Source organism: Nerophis ophidion, linkage group LG06 (assembly GCF_033978795.1).
Source record: "Nerophis ophidion isolate RoL-2023_Sa linkage group LG06, RoL_Noph_v1.0, whole genome shotgun sequence".
Taxonomy (NCBI): Eukaryota; Metazoa; Chordata; class Actinopteri; order Syngnathiformes; family Syngnathidae; genus Nerophis; species Nerophis ophidion.
In genome coordinates this window covers 73,554,803-73,575,580 of record NC_084616.1, presented here as the reverse complement: position 1 = coordinate 73,575,580, position 20,778 = coordinate 73,554,803, and the positions used below count along the sequence as shown (strand labels likewise).

Sequence of the window (20,778 nt, the reverse complement as noted above, 5' to 3'; positions counted from 1 at the left end):
TTAAGACCACCAAGCACCGACATGAGAGCCTGTTTCAGGGTTACAATATTGTTTTATTATTCAATAAGTCTCTCAGTTGCTTTCCAGCAGTTGTCTTTTTCTCTTTCGTTCTCGCTCTGGCTCCAGCCCCAACCCCGTCTCTCCTCCTGGCTGCTGCTTATAACATTGCAACAGATAATTAGATAACAAGGCCCAGGTGGGCCATCTATGCACCTGTCGCTGATTTAGAGGCCGGTCCTGGCAACACCCACACTGGTTTAAATGTAACTTAGATATTGGGTTTCACTATGTAAAGCGCTTTGAGTCACTTGAGAAAAACGCTATATAAATATAATTCACACTTCACTTCACTTCTACCTTCAAGGTACTCAAAACGCTTTGAAACTACTTCCACATTCACCCATTCACACACACATGGAGGGAGCTTATAACAGAGTGACAGTTGCTTAGATTACAAGGCCCAGGTGGGCCGTCTACACACCTGTCGCTGAGTTAGAGGCCGGTCCTGGCACACCCCAGTTCACTGCAGGCCCACAGGCCACACCCCCTCCACAGTTAGCTTCAGAATAACAATGTTATTAAAAAGAATAAGAGACTTATTATACTCTACAAATGTTGGTCTTACTTAAAATGGCACGTGTTTGGTTGTGTTTAGTGTTAAAAAAATATTACATGGCTCTTATGGAAATACATTTTAAAATATTTGGCTTCTTGGCTCTCTCCTAGTATCCTTGTAAATTTGTCTAATTAAACCTGAAATGCTCCCACTGCCGCCACCTGGAGCCGTCGCCTTTTTTTTTTTTTTTTTTTTTTTTTTTTAGTGCCTCACTCTAACTTTCCTCATCCACGAATCTTTCATCCCCGCTCAAATTAATGGGGAAATCGTCGCTTTCTCGGTCCGAATTGCTGCTGGGGGCTATGATTGTAAACAATGTGAGGATGTGAGGAGCTCTACAACCCGTGACGTCACGCGCACATCGTCTGCTACTTCCGGTACAGGCAAGGCTTTTTTATTAGCGACCAAAAGTTGCAAACTTTATCCTCGATGTTCTTTACTAAATCCTTTCAGCTAAAATATGGCAAAATTGCGAAATGATCAAGTATGACACATAGAATGGACCTGCTATCCCCGTTTAAATAAGAAAATCACATTTCAGTAGGCCTTTAAATATCTAAAAACAAATATTTGGAAATGTCTGGCGGGCCAGGTTGAAAAGTTTAACGGGCCGAATGTGGCCCTCAGCCGTAATTTGCCCAGGCTTACAGTCACTAATGCTGCAAGTAGAAATCGTTTTTAAAAAAGTATGTCATGTGGTGATGACATGATTCGGAATTTAGTATTTGAAGAAACCCAGCCTCACCCTGACTCTACCTCCAACCGCCCCCTTGAAATATTTAGTTTGAGTGCTGGTGTAGAAGCAGTTCTAGTGAGTATGCCATCTTGAACAGGTGAGTTTTGACCCTGGATTTGAAGATGTGAAGAGAGTCAAGATTTTGAATGTCAGGTGTAAGGAGTTCCAGAGTTGGGGAGCAGAGTGCCTGGAAGCTGCACTCCCCACGGGGCCGAGGAGGGCCGAGAGGGCCCAGTGAGGATCTGAAGAGTGGGCTGGAGTGGGGATGTGGAGGAGGTCATACAAGTAAGGTCGTGGGTGGCCTTGAAGTTTATTTATTAGTTTGTAGTCTAGTTTGTGTAGAATCAGAGGGTTATTGTTAGGCAGCAGCATGAGACCAGTGAGAGCTTGTGGAGGGACTTATGGGGGACCCCAAAGAAGAAAGTTACACTATCGATGTGTGAGGTGACCAAGATGGAGGCCAAGCTGACAGTGAGAGGAGGGCCAAGTCGGTTAATATTGTGAAAGTGGAAGTAAGCAAAGAAAGGTGAGGCGTTTGTTATGAGATTGCAATGACGTTGTTCTATTCAGGACCTCACCTGGACTGTAAAGGCCCACAGCGTCCAGATGACTGAAATGTTCCGAGAACGTTCTCTTTATGTATTTTTTTGCTGCAGAAAAAGTCATTTCCCATAACAATTATTTTTTTAGTAATCGGAAGATTACTTTAGTTTGCATGAGTCTTGTAAATATCCAACTGAAACCTTTCCTCTAAGGCAGGGGTCCCCAAAAAGCATTGGGTTGAAAAAAACATTTGGCCAGGGGCCTGGCTATATATATATATATATATATATATATACACACATACTGTATATATCCCTCCCTCCCTCCCTCTCTCTCTCTCTCTCTATATATATATATAGAGAGAGAGAGAGAGAGAGAGAGAGAGAGAGAGAGAGAGAGAGAGAGAGAGAGAGAGAGAGAGAGAGAGAGAGAGAGAGAGAGAGAGAGAGAGAGAGAGAGAGAGAGAGAGAGAGAGAGAGAGAGAGAGAGGGAGGGAGGGATATATACAGTATGTATATATATATATATATATTTGTATGTTTATATATGTTTGTATGTATATATATTTGTGTGTATATATATATTTGTATGTATTTATATATATAAGTATGTATATGTGTATATATATATGTGTATATATATATATAAAATTGTCTATATGTTTATATATGTATATATACATGTATGTATATATGTGTATATATACATATATAAACATATGTTTATATGTATATGTACATATATGTATATATGTGTATTTATGTGTTTATATATATATATATATAATATAAATACATGTATATATGTTTATATATGCATATCTACATGTATGTATATATAAATGTATGTGTTTATACATGCATATATACATGTATGTATATATGTATATACATATATACATATTATACATATATGTATATATGCATATGTACATATGTATATATACATATATGTATATAATATGTATATATGAATATGTGTATATATGTATATGTGTGTGTGTGTGTGTATATATGTATATATATATATATATGTGTTATATATATATATATATATATATATATATATATCAAATGCAACAATTTATAATATCTTATTCATACTAAACTCTGTTTTACCAATAATTGCACATCATACTTATTTAGCATCACCCTGTAGTGTCAGCCCTTGCAGTTCCTTTGAATGAACTCTACGTAGTTTCAAATTAGGTAGCTATTAGCATCCAATATGTTTTGTTCTGTTTTCTTACTGTAGTCCCGTATTTTCTCACTTGCCTTGTCATTTAATTGAACAATTTATAATGATGCAAAAATGTCTTCACATGAAAGTGATTTCAATATTTGAGAATGGAGCTGAACTCTGTCTTTCCTGCAGGATATCAGTCAAAACCACAACATTTCTCCAACAGAGTCGTGTTTTCCCAATTAATCACAGGATTCCTCTAAAAATAGCTCCTGAGCTCTAAAGTCCTGATTAGATATTCCACACATCCTGCTCACAGCTGAAGATAAATGATGTGCCACTGTCTGCATTTCTTATTGAAACCCCCCCCCCCCCCCCCCAACTACTTAACAGTGAATAGATTAAAAATGTAGTAAACACCACACCTACTGTAGCCTCTCAATACCAATGACAGACAGAAGAATTTAAGTGGGCTCTGTACGTGTGCTCAGTGATTTGGTCCGTTCATCAAACCAAAAGAAAAAAAAATATATATATATTATTGTTTGCTTGAGGACAGCCAATTGGCAATGTCTATTTGCTGAAGTGTTTGCAAAAGAACCATAAAGATCTAAGTGATCCAGGCATGTGTTTAGAGGGAACAAAATAATGGATCTCCAAGCCTTTCGTTAAATCAAGCAAATAAATCATTCTTGACTTTGTATGTGTGTTCATGCATGCATGGACTGTGCATCTGTCTGCACTTACAAAGGTCTTGATTGATTGTCTGATGTGTTTGAGTTCCAAATAAGTAGATGATATTTTACTGCATGATTAACTATTAAGTGGAAAAGAGCCACGATGAAAAGAAGAAAAAAAAAAAATAATAATGATAATATTACCAATAGGAAAATAAGTGACAATTTGGCAAATTGAGAAAATAAAGTAAAAATAGATTGACATATTTGTCAAATTATTTTCTCAACATGTTCCTAATTTTATTGAAAAATAAATGTCACATGTAAAAAGGGATCATTTTATTAAGAAAAAAAGTAGAAATAACTGAAGAAAAAAACTATATAGTAAACTTAATATGAGAATCAAGTCCTAAAATAAATAAAAAAATAGTTAAAATATTAGGAGAATAAAGTAAAAATATTACAAAATAAAAGGCAATATTTAAAAAAAAATTATGCAAGATTACAATAGAAAACATGTTATTTCAGGACAAATACAACGTTTTGAAGTTCAGGGAAAATAGGTTGAAGTTGAAGGTGAGAAAAAAAAAGGTTTTAAAGAGAATGATACAACTGAAATCCAAATTCAATTTAATCAAAAAAAAAAAAAAAAAAAAAAAAAAAAAAATATATATATATATATATATATATATATAGTACAAATATTACATGTAAAAATGCAAAAATAAAGTCAAAATTAATTATGAGAAAAATGGCATAGAATGTGTAATGTTATGGGATTGAAGCAATAATACCCAGGGAATTGAGGTAAAATATTTTGAGAGCAAAACCTTAATATTACAAGAAGCACTTTTTCGAAAAAAAATTGAAAAAAAATCTAGGACAAGTTAAACATTTTTAATTTTGGGGTAAATAGGTTGAAGTTGAAAATGAGGAAAAAATCTGATATTTTTTTCAATCTGAAACATTTCTGAATTTTATATACAAAAAAGTCAAAATATTCCTAATTATAAAATAAAGTGTAAAAATAAAATGTAAAAATTACACTTTTAGCAAAAATCAAGTAGAAATATGACACAAGAAAAAAGATGATGGTACGTGTAATATTATGAGAATAAAGTCATACACTGTAACATAAAGTACTATCTATCCATCTATCTATCTATAAATGAATTAAAATATGGGAATGAAATAAACATTTTACAAAAAAAAGTACATTTTTGAAAAAAGTTTGATGAAATATTACGAAAACATTTGTTGGGGGGAAAAGAAGGTTACAGTTGAAGGTGAGAGGGGAAAAAAGATAATTTTTCATAGAAATAAAGGAAAATAAAAGAACCAAAGTCAACATTTAATGGCAATAATTTTTTGTAAAGATTACAAGAATAAATCCGCAATATTACAGCTTTATTTTTGTAAAAAAAAAAATCCAGGAATAAATCCATAATATTACGGGCAAAAAGGGCAAATATTTTGTGAAAAATGTCAGATTTGTATTTGAGAATATTAGATTGCATTTAAAGAATGTTCATAATTTTACAACAATTACATGGAAAAAAAAATACCCCCCCCAATTTATTTATTTATTTTTTTAACAAAAATTAAATACAAACCCCGTTTCCATATGAGTTGGAAAATTGTGTTAGATGTAAATATAAACAGAATACAATGATTTGCAAATCCTTTTCAACCCATATTCAGTTGAATGCACTACAAAGACAAGATATTTGTTATTGAAACTCATAAACGTAATTTTTTTTGCAAATAATAATTAACTTAGAATTTCATGGCTGCAACACATGCCAAAGTAGTTGGGAAAGGGCATGTTCACCACTGTGTTACATCACCTTTTCTTTTAACAACACTCAATAAACGTTTGGGAACTGCGGAGACACAATTTTGAAGCTTTTCATATGGAATTCTTTCCCATTCTTGTTTTATATAGAGCTTAAGTTGTTCAACGGTCCGGGGTCTCCGTTGTGGTATTTTAGGCTTCATAATGCGCCACACATTTTCAATGGGGGACAGGTCTGGACTACAGGCAAGCCAGTCTAGTACCCGCACTCTTTTACTATAAAGTGGCTTGGCATTGTCTTGCTGAAATAAGCAGGGGCTTCCACGATAACGTTGCTTGGATGACAGCATATGTTGCTCCAAAACCTGTATGGACCTTTCAGCATTAATGGTGTCTTCACAGATGTGTAAGTTACCTATGCCTTGGGCACTAATGCACCCCCATACCATCACAGATGCTGGCTTTTGAACTTTGCACCTAGAACAGTCCTGATGGTTCTTTTCCTCTTTGGTCCGGAGGACACGTCGTTCACCGTTTCCAAAAAACAATTTTAAATGTGGACTTGTCAGACCACAGAACACTTTTCTACTTTGCATCAGTCCATCTTAGATGATCTTGGCGGCGTTTCTGGGTGTCCTTGATAAATGGCTTTGGCTTTGCATAGTAGTTTTCACTTGCACTTACAGATGTAGCGACGAACTGTAGTTACTGACAGTGGTTTTCTGAAGTGTTCCTGAGCCCATGTGGTGATATCCTTTACACACCGATGTCGCTTTTTGATGCAGCACCGCCTGAGGGAACGGATGTCCATTATATCATCGCTTACGTGCAGTGATTTCTCCAGATTCTCTGAACCTTTTGATGGTATTACGGAACGTAGATGGTGAACTTCCTAAATATCTTGCAATAGCCCGTTGAGAAATGTTTTTCTTAAACTGTTTGACAATTTGCTCACGCATTTGTTCACAAATTCTTGTTTGTGAAAGACTGAGCATTTCACGGAAGCTGCTTTTATACCCAATCATGGCACCCACCTGTTCCCAATTAGCCTGCACACCTGTGGGATGTTCCAAATAAGTGTTTGATGAGCATTCCTCAACTTTATCAGTATTTATTGCCACCTTTCCCAACTTTTTTGTCACGTGTTGCTGGCATCAAATACTAAAGTTAATGATTAATTGCAACAACAACAAAAAGTTGATCAGTTTGAACACAAAACATGTTGTCTTTGTAGCATATTCAACTGAATATGGGTTGAAAATGATTTGCAAATCATTGTATTCCGTTTATATTTACATCTAACACAATTTCCCAACTCATTTGGAAACGGGGTTTGTAGAAAAATACAGTGGTACATGAAGAAAAAAGGTCAAAATATTATGAGGAAAACTAATAAAATACTTTTATAAGAACACATTTATATAGCCAAATAACAACCTTTATTTTACTACAAATAGAACAAAGCTGAGTTACAAAGATTGCTGTTGAAAAAAAAAATACAAGAAAAGTGAAGTGAATTATATTTATATAGCGCTTTTCTCTAGTGACTCAAAGCGCTTTACATAGTGAAACCCAATATCTAAGTTACATTTAAACCAGTGTGGGTGGCACTGGGAGCAGGTGGGTAAAGTGTCTTGCCCAAGGACACAACGGCAGTGACTAGGATGGCGGAAGCGGGAATCGAACCTGCAACCCTCAAGTTGCTGGCACGGCCACTCCACCAACCGAGCTATACCGAAAAAAAGTACCAGGAACAAGTGACATACTTTTCACATATCCCGGCAAGAAATCTGCGTTCAAAGGACTCCGGCTTATTAGTGATTCCCAAAGCCCAAAAAAAGTCTGCGGCCTATAGAGCGTTTTCCGTTCGGGCTCCAGTACTCTGGAATGCCCTCCCGGTAACAGTTCGAGATGCCACCTCAGTAGAAGCATTTAAGTCTCACCTTAAAACTCATTTGTATACTCTAGCCTTTAAATAGACTCCCTTTTTAGACCAGTTGATCTGCCGTTTCTTTTCTTTTTTCTCCTATGTCCCACTCTCCCTTGTGGAGGGGGTCCGGTCCGATCCGGTGGCCATGTACTACCCGCCCGTGTATCGGCTGGGGACATCTCTGCGCTGCTGATCCGCCTCCGCTTGGGATGGTTTCCTGCTGGCTCCGCTACCCTAACCTGCACTCTTCAGCATCTACATGCTGCCGCTAGGTGACATCATACGCAAATACGGCGTTAGCTTTCACTGTTATGCTGATGACACCCAACCCTACATGCCCCTAAAGCTGACCAACACGCCGGATTATAGTCAGCTGGAGGCGTGTCTTAATGAAATTAAACAATGGATGTCCGCTAACTTTTTGCAACTCAACGCCAAAAAAAACGGAAATGCTGATTATCGGTCCTGCTAGACACCGACCTCTATTTAATAATACAACTGTAACATTTGACAACCAAATAATTAAACAAGGCGACACGGTAAAAAATCTGGGTATTATCTTTGACCCAACTCTCTCCTTTGAGTCACACATTAAAAGCGTTACTAAAACGGCCTTCTTTCATCTCCGTAATATCGCTAAAATTCGCTCCATTTTGTCCACTAAAGACGCTGAGATCATTATCCATGCGTTTGTTACGTCTCGCCTCGACTACTGTAACGTATTATTTTCGGGTCTCCCCATGTCTAGCATTAAAAGATTACAGTTGGTACAAAATGCGGCTGCTAGACTTTTGACAAGAACAAGAAAGTTTGATCACATTACGCCTGTACTGGCTCACCTGCACTGGCTTCCTGTGCACTTAAGATGTGACTTTAAGGTTTTACTACTTACGTATAAAATACTACACGGTCTAGCTCCATCCTATCTTGCCAATTGTATTGTACCATATGTCCCGGCAAGAAATCTGCGTTCAAAGGACTCCGGCTTATTAGTGATTCCCAAAGCCCAAAAAAAGTCTGCGGGCTATAGAGCGTTTTCCGCACGGGCTCCAGTACTCTGGAATGCCCTCCCGGTAAAAGTTCGAGATGCCACCTCAGTAGAAGCATTTAAGTCTCACCTTAAAACTCATTTGTATACTCTAGCCTTTAAATAGACTCCCTTTTTAGACCAGTTGATCTGCCGTTTCTTTTCTTTTTCTCCTATGTCCCACTCTCCCTTGTGGAGGGGGTCCGGTCCGATCCGGTGGCCATGTACTGCCCGCCCGTGTATCGGCTGGGGACATCTCTGCGCTGCTGATCCGCCTCCGCTTGGGATGGTTTCCTGCTGGCTCCGCTACCCTAACCTGCACTCTTCAGCATCTACATGCTGCCGCTAGGTGACATCATACGCAAATACGGCGTTAGCTTTCACTGTTATGCTGATGACACCCAACTCTACATGCCCCTAAAGCTGACCAACACGCCGGATTGTAGTCAGCTGGAGGCGTGTCTTAATGAAATTAAACAATGGATGTCCGCTAACTTTTTGCAACTCAACGCCAAAAAAACGGAAATGCTGATTATCGGTCCTGCTAGACACCGACCTCTATTTAATAATACAACTGTAACATTTGACAACCAAATAATTAAACAAGGCGACACGGTAAAGAATCTGGGTATTATCTTCGACCCAACTCTCTCCTTTGAGTCACACATTAAAAGCGTTACTAAAACGGCCTTCTTTCATCTCCGTAATATCGCTAAAATTCGCTCCATTTTGTCCACTAAAGACGCTGAGATCATTATCCATGCGTTTGTTACGTCTCGCCTCGATTACTGTAACGTATTATTTTCGGGTCTCCCCATGTCTAGCATTAAAAGATTACAGTTGGTACAAAATGCGGCTGCTAGACTTTTGACAAGAACAAGAAAGTTTGATCACATTACGCCTGTACTGGCTCACCTGCACTGGCTTCCTGTGCACTTAAGATGTGACTTTAAGGTTTTACTACTTACGTATAAAATACTACACGGTCTAGCTCCATCCTATCTTGCCGATTGTATTGTACCATATGTCCCGGCAAGAAATCTGCATTCAAAGGACTCCGGCTTATTAGTGATTCCCAAAGCCCAAAAAAAGTCTGCGGGCTATAGAGCGTTTTCCGCACGGGCTCCAGTACTCTGGAATGCCCTCCCGGTAAAAGTTCGAGATGCCACCTCAGTAGAAGCATTTAAGTCTCACCTTAAAACTCATTTGTATACTCTAGCCTTTAAATAGACTCCCTTTTTAGACCAGTTGATCTGCCGTTTCTTGTCTTTTTTCTCCTATGTCCCACTCTCCCTTGTGGAGGGGGTCCGGTCCGATCCGGTGGCCGTGTACTGCTCGCCCGTGTATCGGCTGGGGACATCTCTGCGCTGCTGATCCGCCTCCGCTTGGGATGGTTTCCTGCTGGCTCCGCTGTGAACGGGACTCTCGCTGCTGTGTTGGATCCGCTTTGGACTGGACTCTCGCGACTGTGTTGGATCCATTATGGATTGAACTTTCACAGTATCATGTTAGACCCGCTCGACATCCATTGCTTTCCTCCTCTCCAAGGTTCTCATAGTCATCATTGTCACCGATGTCCCACTGGGTGTGAGTTTTCCTTGCCCTTATGTGGGCCTACCGAGGATGTCGTGGTGGTTTGTGCAGCCCTTTGAGACACTAGTGGTTTAGGGCTATATAAGTAAACATTGATTGATTGATTGATTGATCAAACCCACATTCCTCACTGTACAAAAAAAAAAGGTTTTAAACTCAAAAATGTCCACGGTTGGAAGGAAGACGAGCAGCAATTGTGCCAGAGAGCCAGCCGAGCTCTGTGTGCATGTTGTCCGAACAGATGGGAGCCGCAGCGAGACACCCCAGGCAGACCAGGCCATTTCCAAAAGACCAGTCGAGCTCCAGCACGGCGAGCGACGATGAGTAGGAGGATAGACAAAGAGATGTTGGGGAAAGCTTTCTTTCCGGAATTACCATGGCAACAAAGCAAATGTGTACCTCAGGAAGAATTGTTAGGACTTTAAACTCACCATGATATCAGAATTCTAATCAGTGTGGATAGATTTGCTGCTTCTTTTAAACAGCTCTCAGTGTTGTGTGGCGCCGACCGGGGTGTAATTACTGCAAAATATTTATTTATTCAAAAAAGTAGGTAATTAAAGGTCTCACAATCAGTTACAGCCGATTTGTATTTTATGTATAACGCAAATAAGTATTTTTCTTTAATCCGAGCTGCAGCCTCACATTAGCACGAAGTAACTTTTGATGTCCTTGGAGATGGACACTAATGAACTAATGAGTCTGGTAATGTTTAATCATGTTGAAAGCATCTTTCTTTTTGTGTTTTTATCCGCACCCACATGAGGATCTAATGGCTTTGAACATGCTGAGAAGAGGAAAAAAAAAAATGACTTGTTCGTTTTCATTCAGAAATGTATTATTATTACGGGTGGGCAAATTAGTGCGTTAATTATGAGTTAACTCATCAATCTATTAACGCCGACAATTATTTTATCGCACATTTGCGTATGTTGTTTACATGCTTTTATTTTGTTAACGCCTTTTCTTAACAAGATGGCGTCGAGGGGCTCTTGGTAAAGATGGAACATTTGGCAAAAATACCGGACAATTCTGCAAATTTCATGGCTGGCTTACAGCGTGGTCACTCCGGGATCACTTACATTAACATTGAGTTCATACAAAGAAATAGTTCATTTGTCTGACAATGCAAAATGTAATTGCAGTGAAACAAAAGGAAAGAGAAAGGCGGCCCGCCACGAAAGAATTAGGGCCGCCACAAAAAAAATAAAAAATAAAAATTCTAAAAATGTTTTGTTTTTTTTCCCGCTTTTGACTTGCTCGACCGCTCATAAAAGCAATGGGACTCTGTCTGTGAATGGAGCTTGTAGTTACATATTATATAAATATGTAAATAGTATATAAATATTAGGGGTGGGCAAATTAATGCGTTTATTACGCGTTAACTCATCAATCTATTAACGCCGACAATTATTTTATCGCACATTTGCGTATGTTGTTTACATGCTTTTATTTTGTTAACGCCTTTTCTTAACAAGATGGCATCTCCCGGATGTATTTCGGCGTCGAGGGGCTCTTGGTAAAGATGGAACATTTGGCAAAAATACCGGACAATTCTGCAAATTTCATGGCTGGCTTACAGCGTGGTCACTCCAAAGGCGTTTAAGAGAGTTTGGCAGTACATCCAACCGGCCTCACAACCAAGTGTAACCACACCAGCTCAGGACATCCATATCCAGCAGGTGCACCTACTTGATCGTCTGAGACGAGCCCCTCCGACAGCTGCTGCAACAATTGGTTTGCATAACCAAAACATTTCTGCACAAACTGAGAAACCGTCTCAGGGAATGCATGCTTGTCGTCCTCATCGGGGTCTCAACGTGAATGTAGTTTGTCGTCGTAACCAACATAAGTGGGAACAGGCTTACTTTAGATGGCGTCTGGTACGTTGAAGAGGTGTTCTCTTCACGGATGAATCGATAATGTGAATCGAGTGGCCCATAGTGGGAGTGGAGTTATTGTATAGGCAGGTGTATGTTATGGACATCGAACGCAAGTGCATTTTGTTGATGGCATTTTGAATGCACAGAGATACCGAGACAAGATCCTTAAGCCCATTGTTGTGCCATTCACCCGAGAACATCACTTCATGTTGCAGAATAACAACAATGCAAGGCCCCGTCTTGCAAGGGTCTGTACACAATTCTTGGAAGCTGAAAACATCTGATTTCTTGCATGGCCAGCATACTCACCGGACATGTCACCCATTGAGAATCAATCAATCAATCAATGTTTATTTATATAGCCCTAAATCACAAATGTCTCAAAGGACTGTACGAACCACTACGACATCCTCGGAAGAACCCATATGAGGGCAAGGAAAGCTCACACCCAGTGGGACGCCAGTGACAATGATGACTATGAGAAACCTTGGAGAGGACCTCAAATGTGGGCAACCCCCCCCTCTAGGGGACCAAAAGCAATGGATGTCGAGCGGGTCTAACATGATACTGTGAAAGTTCAATCCATAGTGGCTCCAACACAGCCGCGAGAGTTCAGTTCGAAGTGGATCCAAGACAGCAGCGAAAGTCCCGTCCACAGGAAACCATCCCAAGCGGAGGCGGATTAGCATCATAGAGATGTCCCCAACCGATACACAGGCGAGCGGTTCATCCTGGGTCCTGTCGAGCGGTCCATCCTGGTCTCGACTCTGGACAGCCAGTACTTCATCCATGGTCATCGGACCGGACCCCCTCCACAAGGGAGGGGGGACAGAGGAGAAAAAGAAAATAAGTGGCAGATCAACTGGTCTAAAAAGGAGGTCTATTTAAAGGCTAGAGTATACAGATGAGTTTTAAGGTGAGACTTAAATGCTTCTACTGAGGTAGCATCTCGAACTGTTACCGGGAGGGCATTCCAGAGTACTGGAGCCCCAACGGAAAACGCTCTATAGCCCGCAGACTTTTTTTGGGCTTTAGGAATCCCTAATAAGCCGGAATCTTTGAACGCAGATTTCTTGCCGGGACATATGGTACAATACAATCGGCAAGATAGGATGGAGCTAGACCGTGTAGTATTTTATACGTAAGTAGTAAAACCTTAAAGTCACATCTTAAGTGCACAGGAAGCCAGTGCAGGTTAGCCAGTACAGGCGTAATGTGATCAAACTTTCTTGTTCTTGTCAAAAGTCTAGCAGCCGCATTTTGTACCAACTGTAATCTTTTAATGCTAGACATGGGGAGACCCGAAAATAATACGTTACAGTAATCGAGACGAGACGTAACAAACGCATGGATAATGATCTCAGCGTCTTTAGTGGATGTTTGGGATGCTGTGGATCGGCGTAAACGACACCGTGGTCCAGTTCCTGCCAATATCCAGCAACTTGGTACAGTCATTGAAGAATGGAGCAAGATTCCACAGGCCACGATCAACAACCTGATCAACTCTATGCGAAGTAGTTTTTTTGAACTTCGTGAGGCAAGTGGTGGTCACACCAGATACTGACTACTTTTCTCACCCCGCCCACTGACCCAGAATAAAGCAAACCTGCACAATTCAGGTTGACATTTGATTGGGGGCAACCAAAGGAACACCTGTGCAATCAGCATTTTGATATGCCACACCTGTGAGGGGAGATCGATTATCTTAGCAAAGACATAATGCTCACTAACACAGATTTAGACAAATTTGTGAACAATACTTTTATGGACAGAATTTCTAGGCGCAGTCAAGGCGTTGAGGGGATCCGGTTTGGTTGCTGCAGGATTAGGTCTCTGCTATTTGCATAGGATGTGGTCCGGATGGCTTCATCTGGCCAGGATCTTCAGCTCTCACTGGATCGGTTCGCAGCCGAGTGTGAAGCGACTGGGATGAGAATCAGCACCTCCAAGTCCGAGTTCATGGTTCTCGCCCCGGAAAAGGGTGGAGTGCCATCTCCGGGTTGGGGAGGAGATCTTGCCCCAAGTGGAGGAGTTCAAGTACCTCAGGGTCTTGTTCACGAGTGAGGGAAGAGTGGATCATGAGATCGACAGGCGGATTGGGGCGGCGTCTTCAGTAATGCGGACGTTGTACCGATCCGTTGTGGTGAAGAAGGAGCTGAGCCGGAAGGCAAAGCTCTCAATTTACCGGCCGATCTACGTTCCCATCCTCACCTATGGTCATGATCTTTGGGTCATGACCGAAAGGACAAGATCACGGGTACAAGCGGCCCAAATGAGTTTCCTCCCTTAGAGATAGGGTGAGAAGCTCTGCCATCCGGGAGGAACTCAAAGTAAAGCCTCTGCTCCTCCACATCGAGAGGAGCCAGATGAGGTGGTTTGGGCATCTGGTCAGGATGCCACCCGAACGCCTCCCTAGGGACCGGTAGGAGGCCACGGGAAAGACCCAGGACATGTTGGGAAGACTATGTCTCCTGGCTGGCCTGGGAACGCCTCGGGATCCCCCGGGAGGAGCTGGACGAAGTGGCTGGGGAGAGGGAAGTCTGGGCTTCCCTGCTTAGGCTGCTGCCCCCGCGACCCGACCTCAGATGGATGGATTGTGAACAATAATCGAGAGGAATAGGTCATTTTGTGTATGCAGTAAAAGTTTTACTTACATCTTTGAGTTCAACTCGTGGAATCCTTTTTTGTTTTTCTTCAGTATATTTATTATGATCATTACTAGATTTTACCTTCAATGTACGTTGTCATTGATTCTTTGATTGTTCCTCAAGACATCTTTTTTTTCCATGCATGTATTTTGCAGGTGGAAATGACAGTCAAGCAACGCCACCAGAATCCCCACAGGGCCCCAAGGTAGGGCTTTTTGTTCTCTGCAGGCCATGTAAACATCTTGAAGTCAATTGATAGAAGAATTTGTCCAAATGAACGAAAAGTTCAGCACCATAATATCTTGGTTCCATATTAAAAAGTACAAGGAAAACGTTGGAATTTTACAATATATACAGTTGTATTACCATAGACTCAAACGTTTGACCCAACAGGTAGCTTTTGAATAGGAAGGTCAGAACATACCATACTGCTTGAACTTTTTAGTGTTTCTGCATCCGTTCAATCCAGAGACCATGCCTGTATTTTATGTCAAATTACTACAAAATATCATAAAGTCAATGACCACAATGTTTCAGCGGATATCTACTTTGTAAATAAAGTACAATTAAACGTTGCCAGTCATATAATAAAACACAAATAGCTCATATAGGAGATATGTTGATGTGAAAACAAATTCGCACATAAAAGAAAACGCCGGCAAGCTCCAAAACCAATCAATTTAATTAGTTTTAATCAGCCCCTAAAGTCAGCCAGCAGCTATAAAATTATATTCCTGATTAGATGTCTATTATTTTTACAATCGAAATATTTTGACTCACACACATAAGTTAAATTTAAAGGGGAACATTATCACCAGACCTATGTAAGCGTCAATATATACCTTGATGTTGCAGAAAAAAGACCATATATTTTTTTAACCGATTTCTGAACTCTAAATGGGTGAATTTTGGCGAATTAAACGCCTTTCTGTTTATCGCTCTGTGGTGATGACTTCAGAACGTGACGTCTCCGAGGTAACACACCCGCCATTTTCATTTTCAACACATTACAAACACCGGGTCTCAGCTCTGTTATTTGCCGTTTTTTCGACTATTTTTTGGAACCTTGGAGACATCATGCCTCGTCGGTGTGTTGTCGGAGGGTGTAACAACACTAACAGGGAGGGATTCAAGTTGCACCACTGGCCCGAAGATGCGAAAGTGTCTGCCGCCAGACCCCCATTGAATTTGCCAGAGTGTCTTCACATTTGACCGGCGATGCTAAGACAGACATGGCACAGAGATGTATGGATAACCTGCAGATGCATTCTTAACGATAGTCAACAAAATCACAAAGGTGAGTTTTGTTGATGTTGACCTATGTGCTAATCAGACATATTTGGTCACAACATGACTGCCAGCTAATCGATGCTAACATGCTCCGCTAATCGATGCTAACATGCTATTTACGCTAGCTGTATGTACATTTGAAACTAGATACCCACATTTAATGCGAAACAAACACTTACCAATCGACGGATTTAAGTTGCTCCAGTGTCACAAGATGCGAAAGTCCTGATCGTTTGGTCCGCACATTTTACCGGCGATGCTAATAAGGCAGCCATGCTATGGGCCACTTCATTAGGTACACCCACGCTATGGCCGAATAGCGTCAATAGCTATTAGCTCAATAGCTTTAATTTCTTCTTCAATTTCGTTTTCGCTATCTGCCTCCATACTCCGACCATCTGTTTCAATACATGCGTAATCTGTTGAATCGCTTAAGCCGCTGAAATCCGAGTCTGAATCCGAGCTAATGTCGCTATATCTTGCTATGGTAACCGCCATGTTGTTTGTATTGGCAGCACTTTATGACGTCACAGGGAAATGGATAGTGGTTTCGAAGATAGCGAAAATAAGGCACTTTAAAGCTTTATTTAGGGATGCTCCGGGACCGGTAAAATTTTGAAAAAAACTTCAAAAAATACAACAAGCCACTGGGAACTGATTTTTATTGTTTTTAACCCTTTTGAAATTGTGATAATGTTCCCCCTTTTAAAGAAGTACCAATAATTGTCACACACACACTAGGTGTTGCGAAATTATTCCCTGCATTTGACCCATCACCCTTGATCACCCCCTGGGAGGTGAGGGGAGCAGCGAGCAGCAGGGGTGGCCACGCCCGGTAATCATTTTTGTTGATTCAACCCCCAATTCCAACCTTTGATGCTGAGTGCCAAGCAGGGGAGTTAATGGATCCCATTTTTTAGTCTTTGGTATGACTCGGCCGTGGTTTGAACTTACAACCTACAGATCTTAAGGTGGACATTCTTAATCACAGACGAAGGATTCTCTCGCTCCATCTTGTGTCTTTGCAGGGCGATTGCCTCCTTTCTCACTAATTTGTGCGTAACTGGGCCAGTTTGCGCAAACTTTCCCAGACATGCAAAATATAGATGCAAAACAAAACTGTTTTAGTTACATTGCAAAGGATAAATGATTGTATTTGCATCTCCTTCCTGTATCGTGGACGTTCTGATAATCAACATATAATCTGCATATACAGGAAGACAAATGCGTTAAATAGATTGCGTTCACTATTTCTATCCTCTGCGCACAAGCTTAGTAGATCAGCTTTGTCGGCGCTATTGATGTGTATTTCTGGTCTTGTCATGCTCGTCTGGACAGAAAAAAAAAAATAATAATAATTATATAGCGCTTTTCTCTAGTGACTCAAAGCGCTTTACAATATCTAAGTTACATTTAAACCAGTGTGGGTGGCACTGGGAGCAGGTGGGTAAAGTGTCTTGCCCAAGGACACAACGGCAATGACTGGGATGGCGGAAGCGGGAATCGAACCTGCAACCCTCAAATATCTGGCACGGCCACTCTACCAACCGAGCCATACCGCCCCACAGAAGGGAGACACGGCAGTGCGGCTGGATCAAAAAACATGTCGGCGACGCTTTACTCAACCAAAAGTTGCTTAATAACAAGCGAGTGTCATTATACAGGACTGCAGTTCCTGGAGGAGGTCTGATCAAAAATGAAAGACTCCGAACTTTCATCCATCCGTTGTCCCTTTTGGGGTCCCGGGAGGGGGGTCGCTGGAGCCTATCTCAGCTGCATTCGGGCAGAAGGCAGGGTACAACCTGGACAAGTCACCACCTCATCGCAGAGAAGCCAAACATGGAGAAGCCAAACCATCCGCTTTTTATTACTACCTCCTGTCTGTGTGTGTGTGCTAAGTCAGGAGGGCTTATCCTGGCCATAAAGGGAATGTCATGAAGCTAAAAATGTCGTCTTTTCTCACGGATAGGGCCATCACCTTTTCATACCAATGTCCAATTTTATTGCCTGTCAGTACTAAAGGGCCCAAACTAAAATGCTAGTATTTACTTAAACCTTGTGGTTCGCTTTCTCCGAGATGAATATAAACATTCATCCCATCCATCCATCTTCTACCACTTATTCCCTTTTGGGGTCGCGGGGGGCACTGGCGCCTATCTCAGCTACAATCGGGCGGAAGGTGGGCTACACCCTGAACAAGTCGCCACCTCATCGCAGGGCCAATATAAACATTCACCCTATGCAAAACATAATATGAGATAATTAATTCACTTCACTTTCAAGTTTGCATATTTTTTTATCACACGCTATTTTTTACAGGATCAGGTTTATAGTTTTGTGCGGGATGTTAACTTTGGAAACCTTTCAAACTCTAGTGGTTCATCAAGTTACTGAAACAATACACTTTATCTAGGGATGTCCGATAATATCGGACTGCCGATATCATCGGCCGATAAATGTTTTAAAATTTAATAGCGGAAATTATCGGTATTGGTTTAAGAATTATCGGTATCTGTTTCAAAAAGTATGACTTTTTCTAACGCCACTGTGTACGCGGACGTAGGGAGAAGTACAGACCTTCAATAAACCTTAAAGGCCCTGCCTTTGCGTGCCGACCCAGTCACATTTTATGTACGGCTTTTTACACACACAAGTGAATGCACTTCATACTTGGTTAACAGCCATACAGGTCACACTGAGGGTGGCCGTATAAACAAACTTTAACACTGTTAAAAATATGCGCCACACTGTGAACCCAAACCAAACAAGAATGACAAACACATTTTGGGAGAACATCTGCACCCTAACACAACATAAACACAACAGAACAAATACCCGGAACTCCTTGCAGCACTAACTCTTCCGAGACGCTAAAATATACACCCCTGCTACCGCCAACCCCGCCCACCTCGACCTCCTCATGCTCTCTCAGGGAGAGCATGTCCCAAATTCCAAGCTGCTGTTTTGAGGCATGTTAAAAAAATAATGCACTTTGTGACTTCAATAATGGAATGAGGTGGCGACTTGTCCAGGGTGTACACCGCCTTCCCCCTAATTTTAGCTGAGATAGGCGCCAGCGAACCCAAAAGGGATTAAGCGGTAGGAAATGGATGGATGGAATAATGGAATAAGGAAACTGCAGGCTGTCTTCTTTTAATAGATGTATTACTATCTTTGGCCAGCTAGGTAATGTTTGCTGTGGTCTGGAACAACAAGGCACACAACCAACTATCTGAAATGGAGCCAATACTACGTACAGATAATATGTCCTGAGACATTCAGAACTAAATTATATGCTAAGAGCAGGGGTGTCCAAACTTTTTCCACTGCCGCACACTGAAAAATCAGAGCAAGCGGGGGCCATTTTCATAATTTTTATTTAAAAAAAACAATACAATATATGTATAAAAAATATACATTCAGGCCTCCACTCAGTTATGATCCCGGGAACCCCCAAAGGGTTTTGGTCAAAGAAAATATTAAAATTGTGTCATTATTCAGTATTATAATGTTTACTCTTATGCAAGTTTTAAATCTCTAGATCAATAATAGAAAAAAAAAATGGAAAAAACACAAAATATGCAATATTTTCACCCAATAACTTTTTTAGGTGGATTATTTGAGATTATATATTAATTGTAGCCTTAATTTGGGATTTTGATTCATTATTATTTTTAGAGCAACTAAAATAATTGGGGATCCAAAAGTGTCCTACTTATTAAAGTGTTAAAAATATTTTTTTTTACTGTTTACTTTTAGCACAATTGTCACAAGATCAATTTCAGATATATCCGTCAATTTTAAGTGTTATTGTTGTTTTTGTTTTGTTTGTTTGTTTTAGGCCCTTCTTTTAAAAAAACAGCTCAGTTTTTATATGGCAAAACACAAAATACACAACATTTTCCCCCAAAAATATCTCAAAGTGGAATATTTAATGTGACGTAATCGAAGCCTTGAATAGGCCAATAATTCAAAATGACATTGATTTTGATTCATTATTATTTTTTAAAGAAAGAAACAGCCTGCATGGCAGCTTAGTATTATAAGAGTAATTTAAGCATTGCAATAATTTCTTATTACATTTCACCTGTTTGCTCTTTTGTACCACTTTTTATGTTTTTAATTTTTTTCAATTGTTTTCTTAAAATGTGCCGTGGGGCCGTTAAAAAGTGACACGCGGGCCGCACTTTGGACACCCCTGACTAAGAGGATACAAGTAAAGGATATTAAAGGCCTACTGAAAGCCACTACTAGCGACCACGCAGTCTGATAGTTTATATATCAATGATGAAATATTAACATTGCAACACATGCCAATACGGCCTTTTTAGTTTACTAAATTACAATTTTAAATTTCCCGCAAAGTGTCCTGTTGAAAACGTTGCGGTATTATGACGTGTGCGTTTGACGTCTCGGGTTGTAGCGGACATTATTTTCCAGCCCGATCTAAGCTATAAGTAGTCTGCTTTAATCTCATAATCAAACAGTATTCTGGACATCTGTGTTGCTGAATCTTTTGCAATTTGTTCAATTAATAATGGAGACGTCAAAGAAGAAAGATGTAGGTGGGAAGCTTTTAGCCTTTTGCCACACAAAATGTTTAAAATTCCCGAAGGTGGAGCAGAGCGGTCAAGCGAACATGGATCCCGACCACATGTCAACCGGCAGGTTGCGGTTAGAAAATTGTGGTAATAAGTCGGCTCTTACCGTAGTTATGAGCGAAGGTCACGTTTGCAGCTGCGGACTATTACCTCCTCCCACCGGAGACAGTGGCGGTCACCACACTTGTGGCCACACCCCTCTGACTTTAAGGTACTATATAATCTCACTAAGGCTTCACGGTGGAAGAGGGGTTAGT

General features: G+C 40.5%; 1 protein-coding gene across 2 annotated transcripts in view; it reads left to right on the top strand.

Moving 5' to 3' along the window:
* nphp4 (nephronophthisis 4) overlaps positions 1-20,778 on the top strand; it is a 520,514-nt gene that overhangs the window by 219,812 nt on the left and 279,924 nt on the right. For both annotated transcript variants that reach the window (XM_061904800.1, XM_061904799.1), the window contains exon 11: positions 14,786-14,835. In XM_061904800.1, the coding sequence (XP_061760784.1) occupies positions 14,786-14,835 (50 nt within the window). The remainder of the gene's footprint in view (positions 1-14,785; positions 14,836-20,778) is intronic.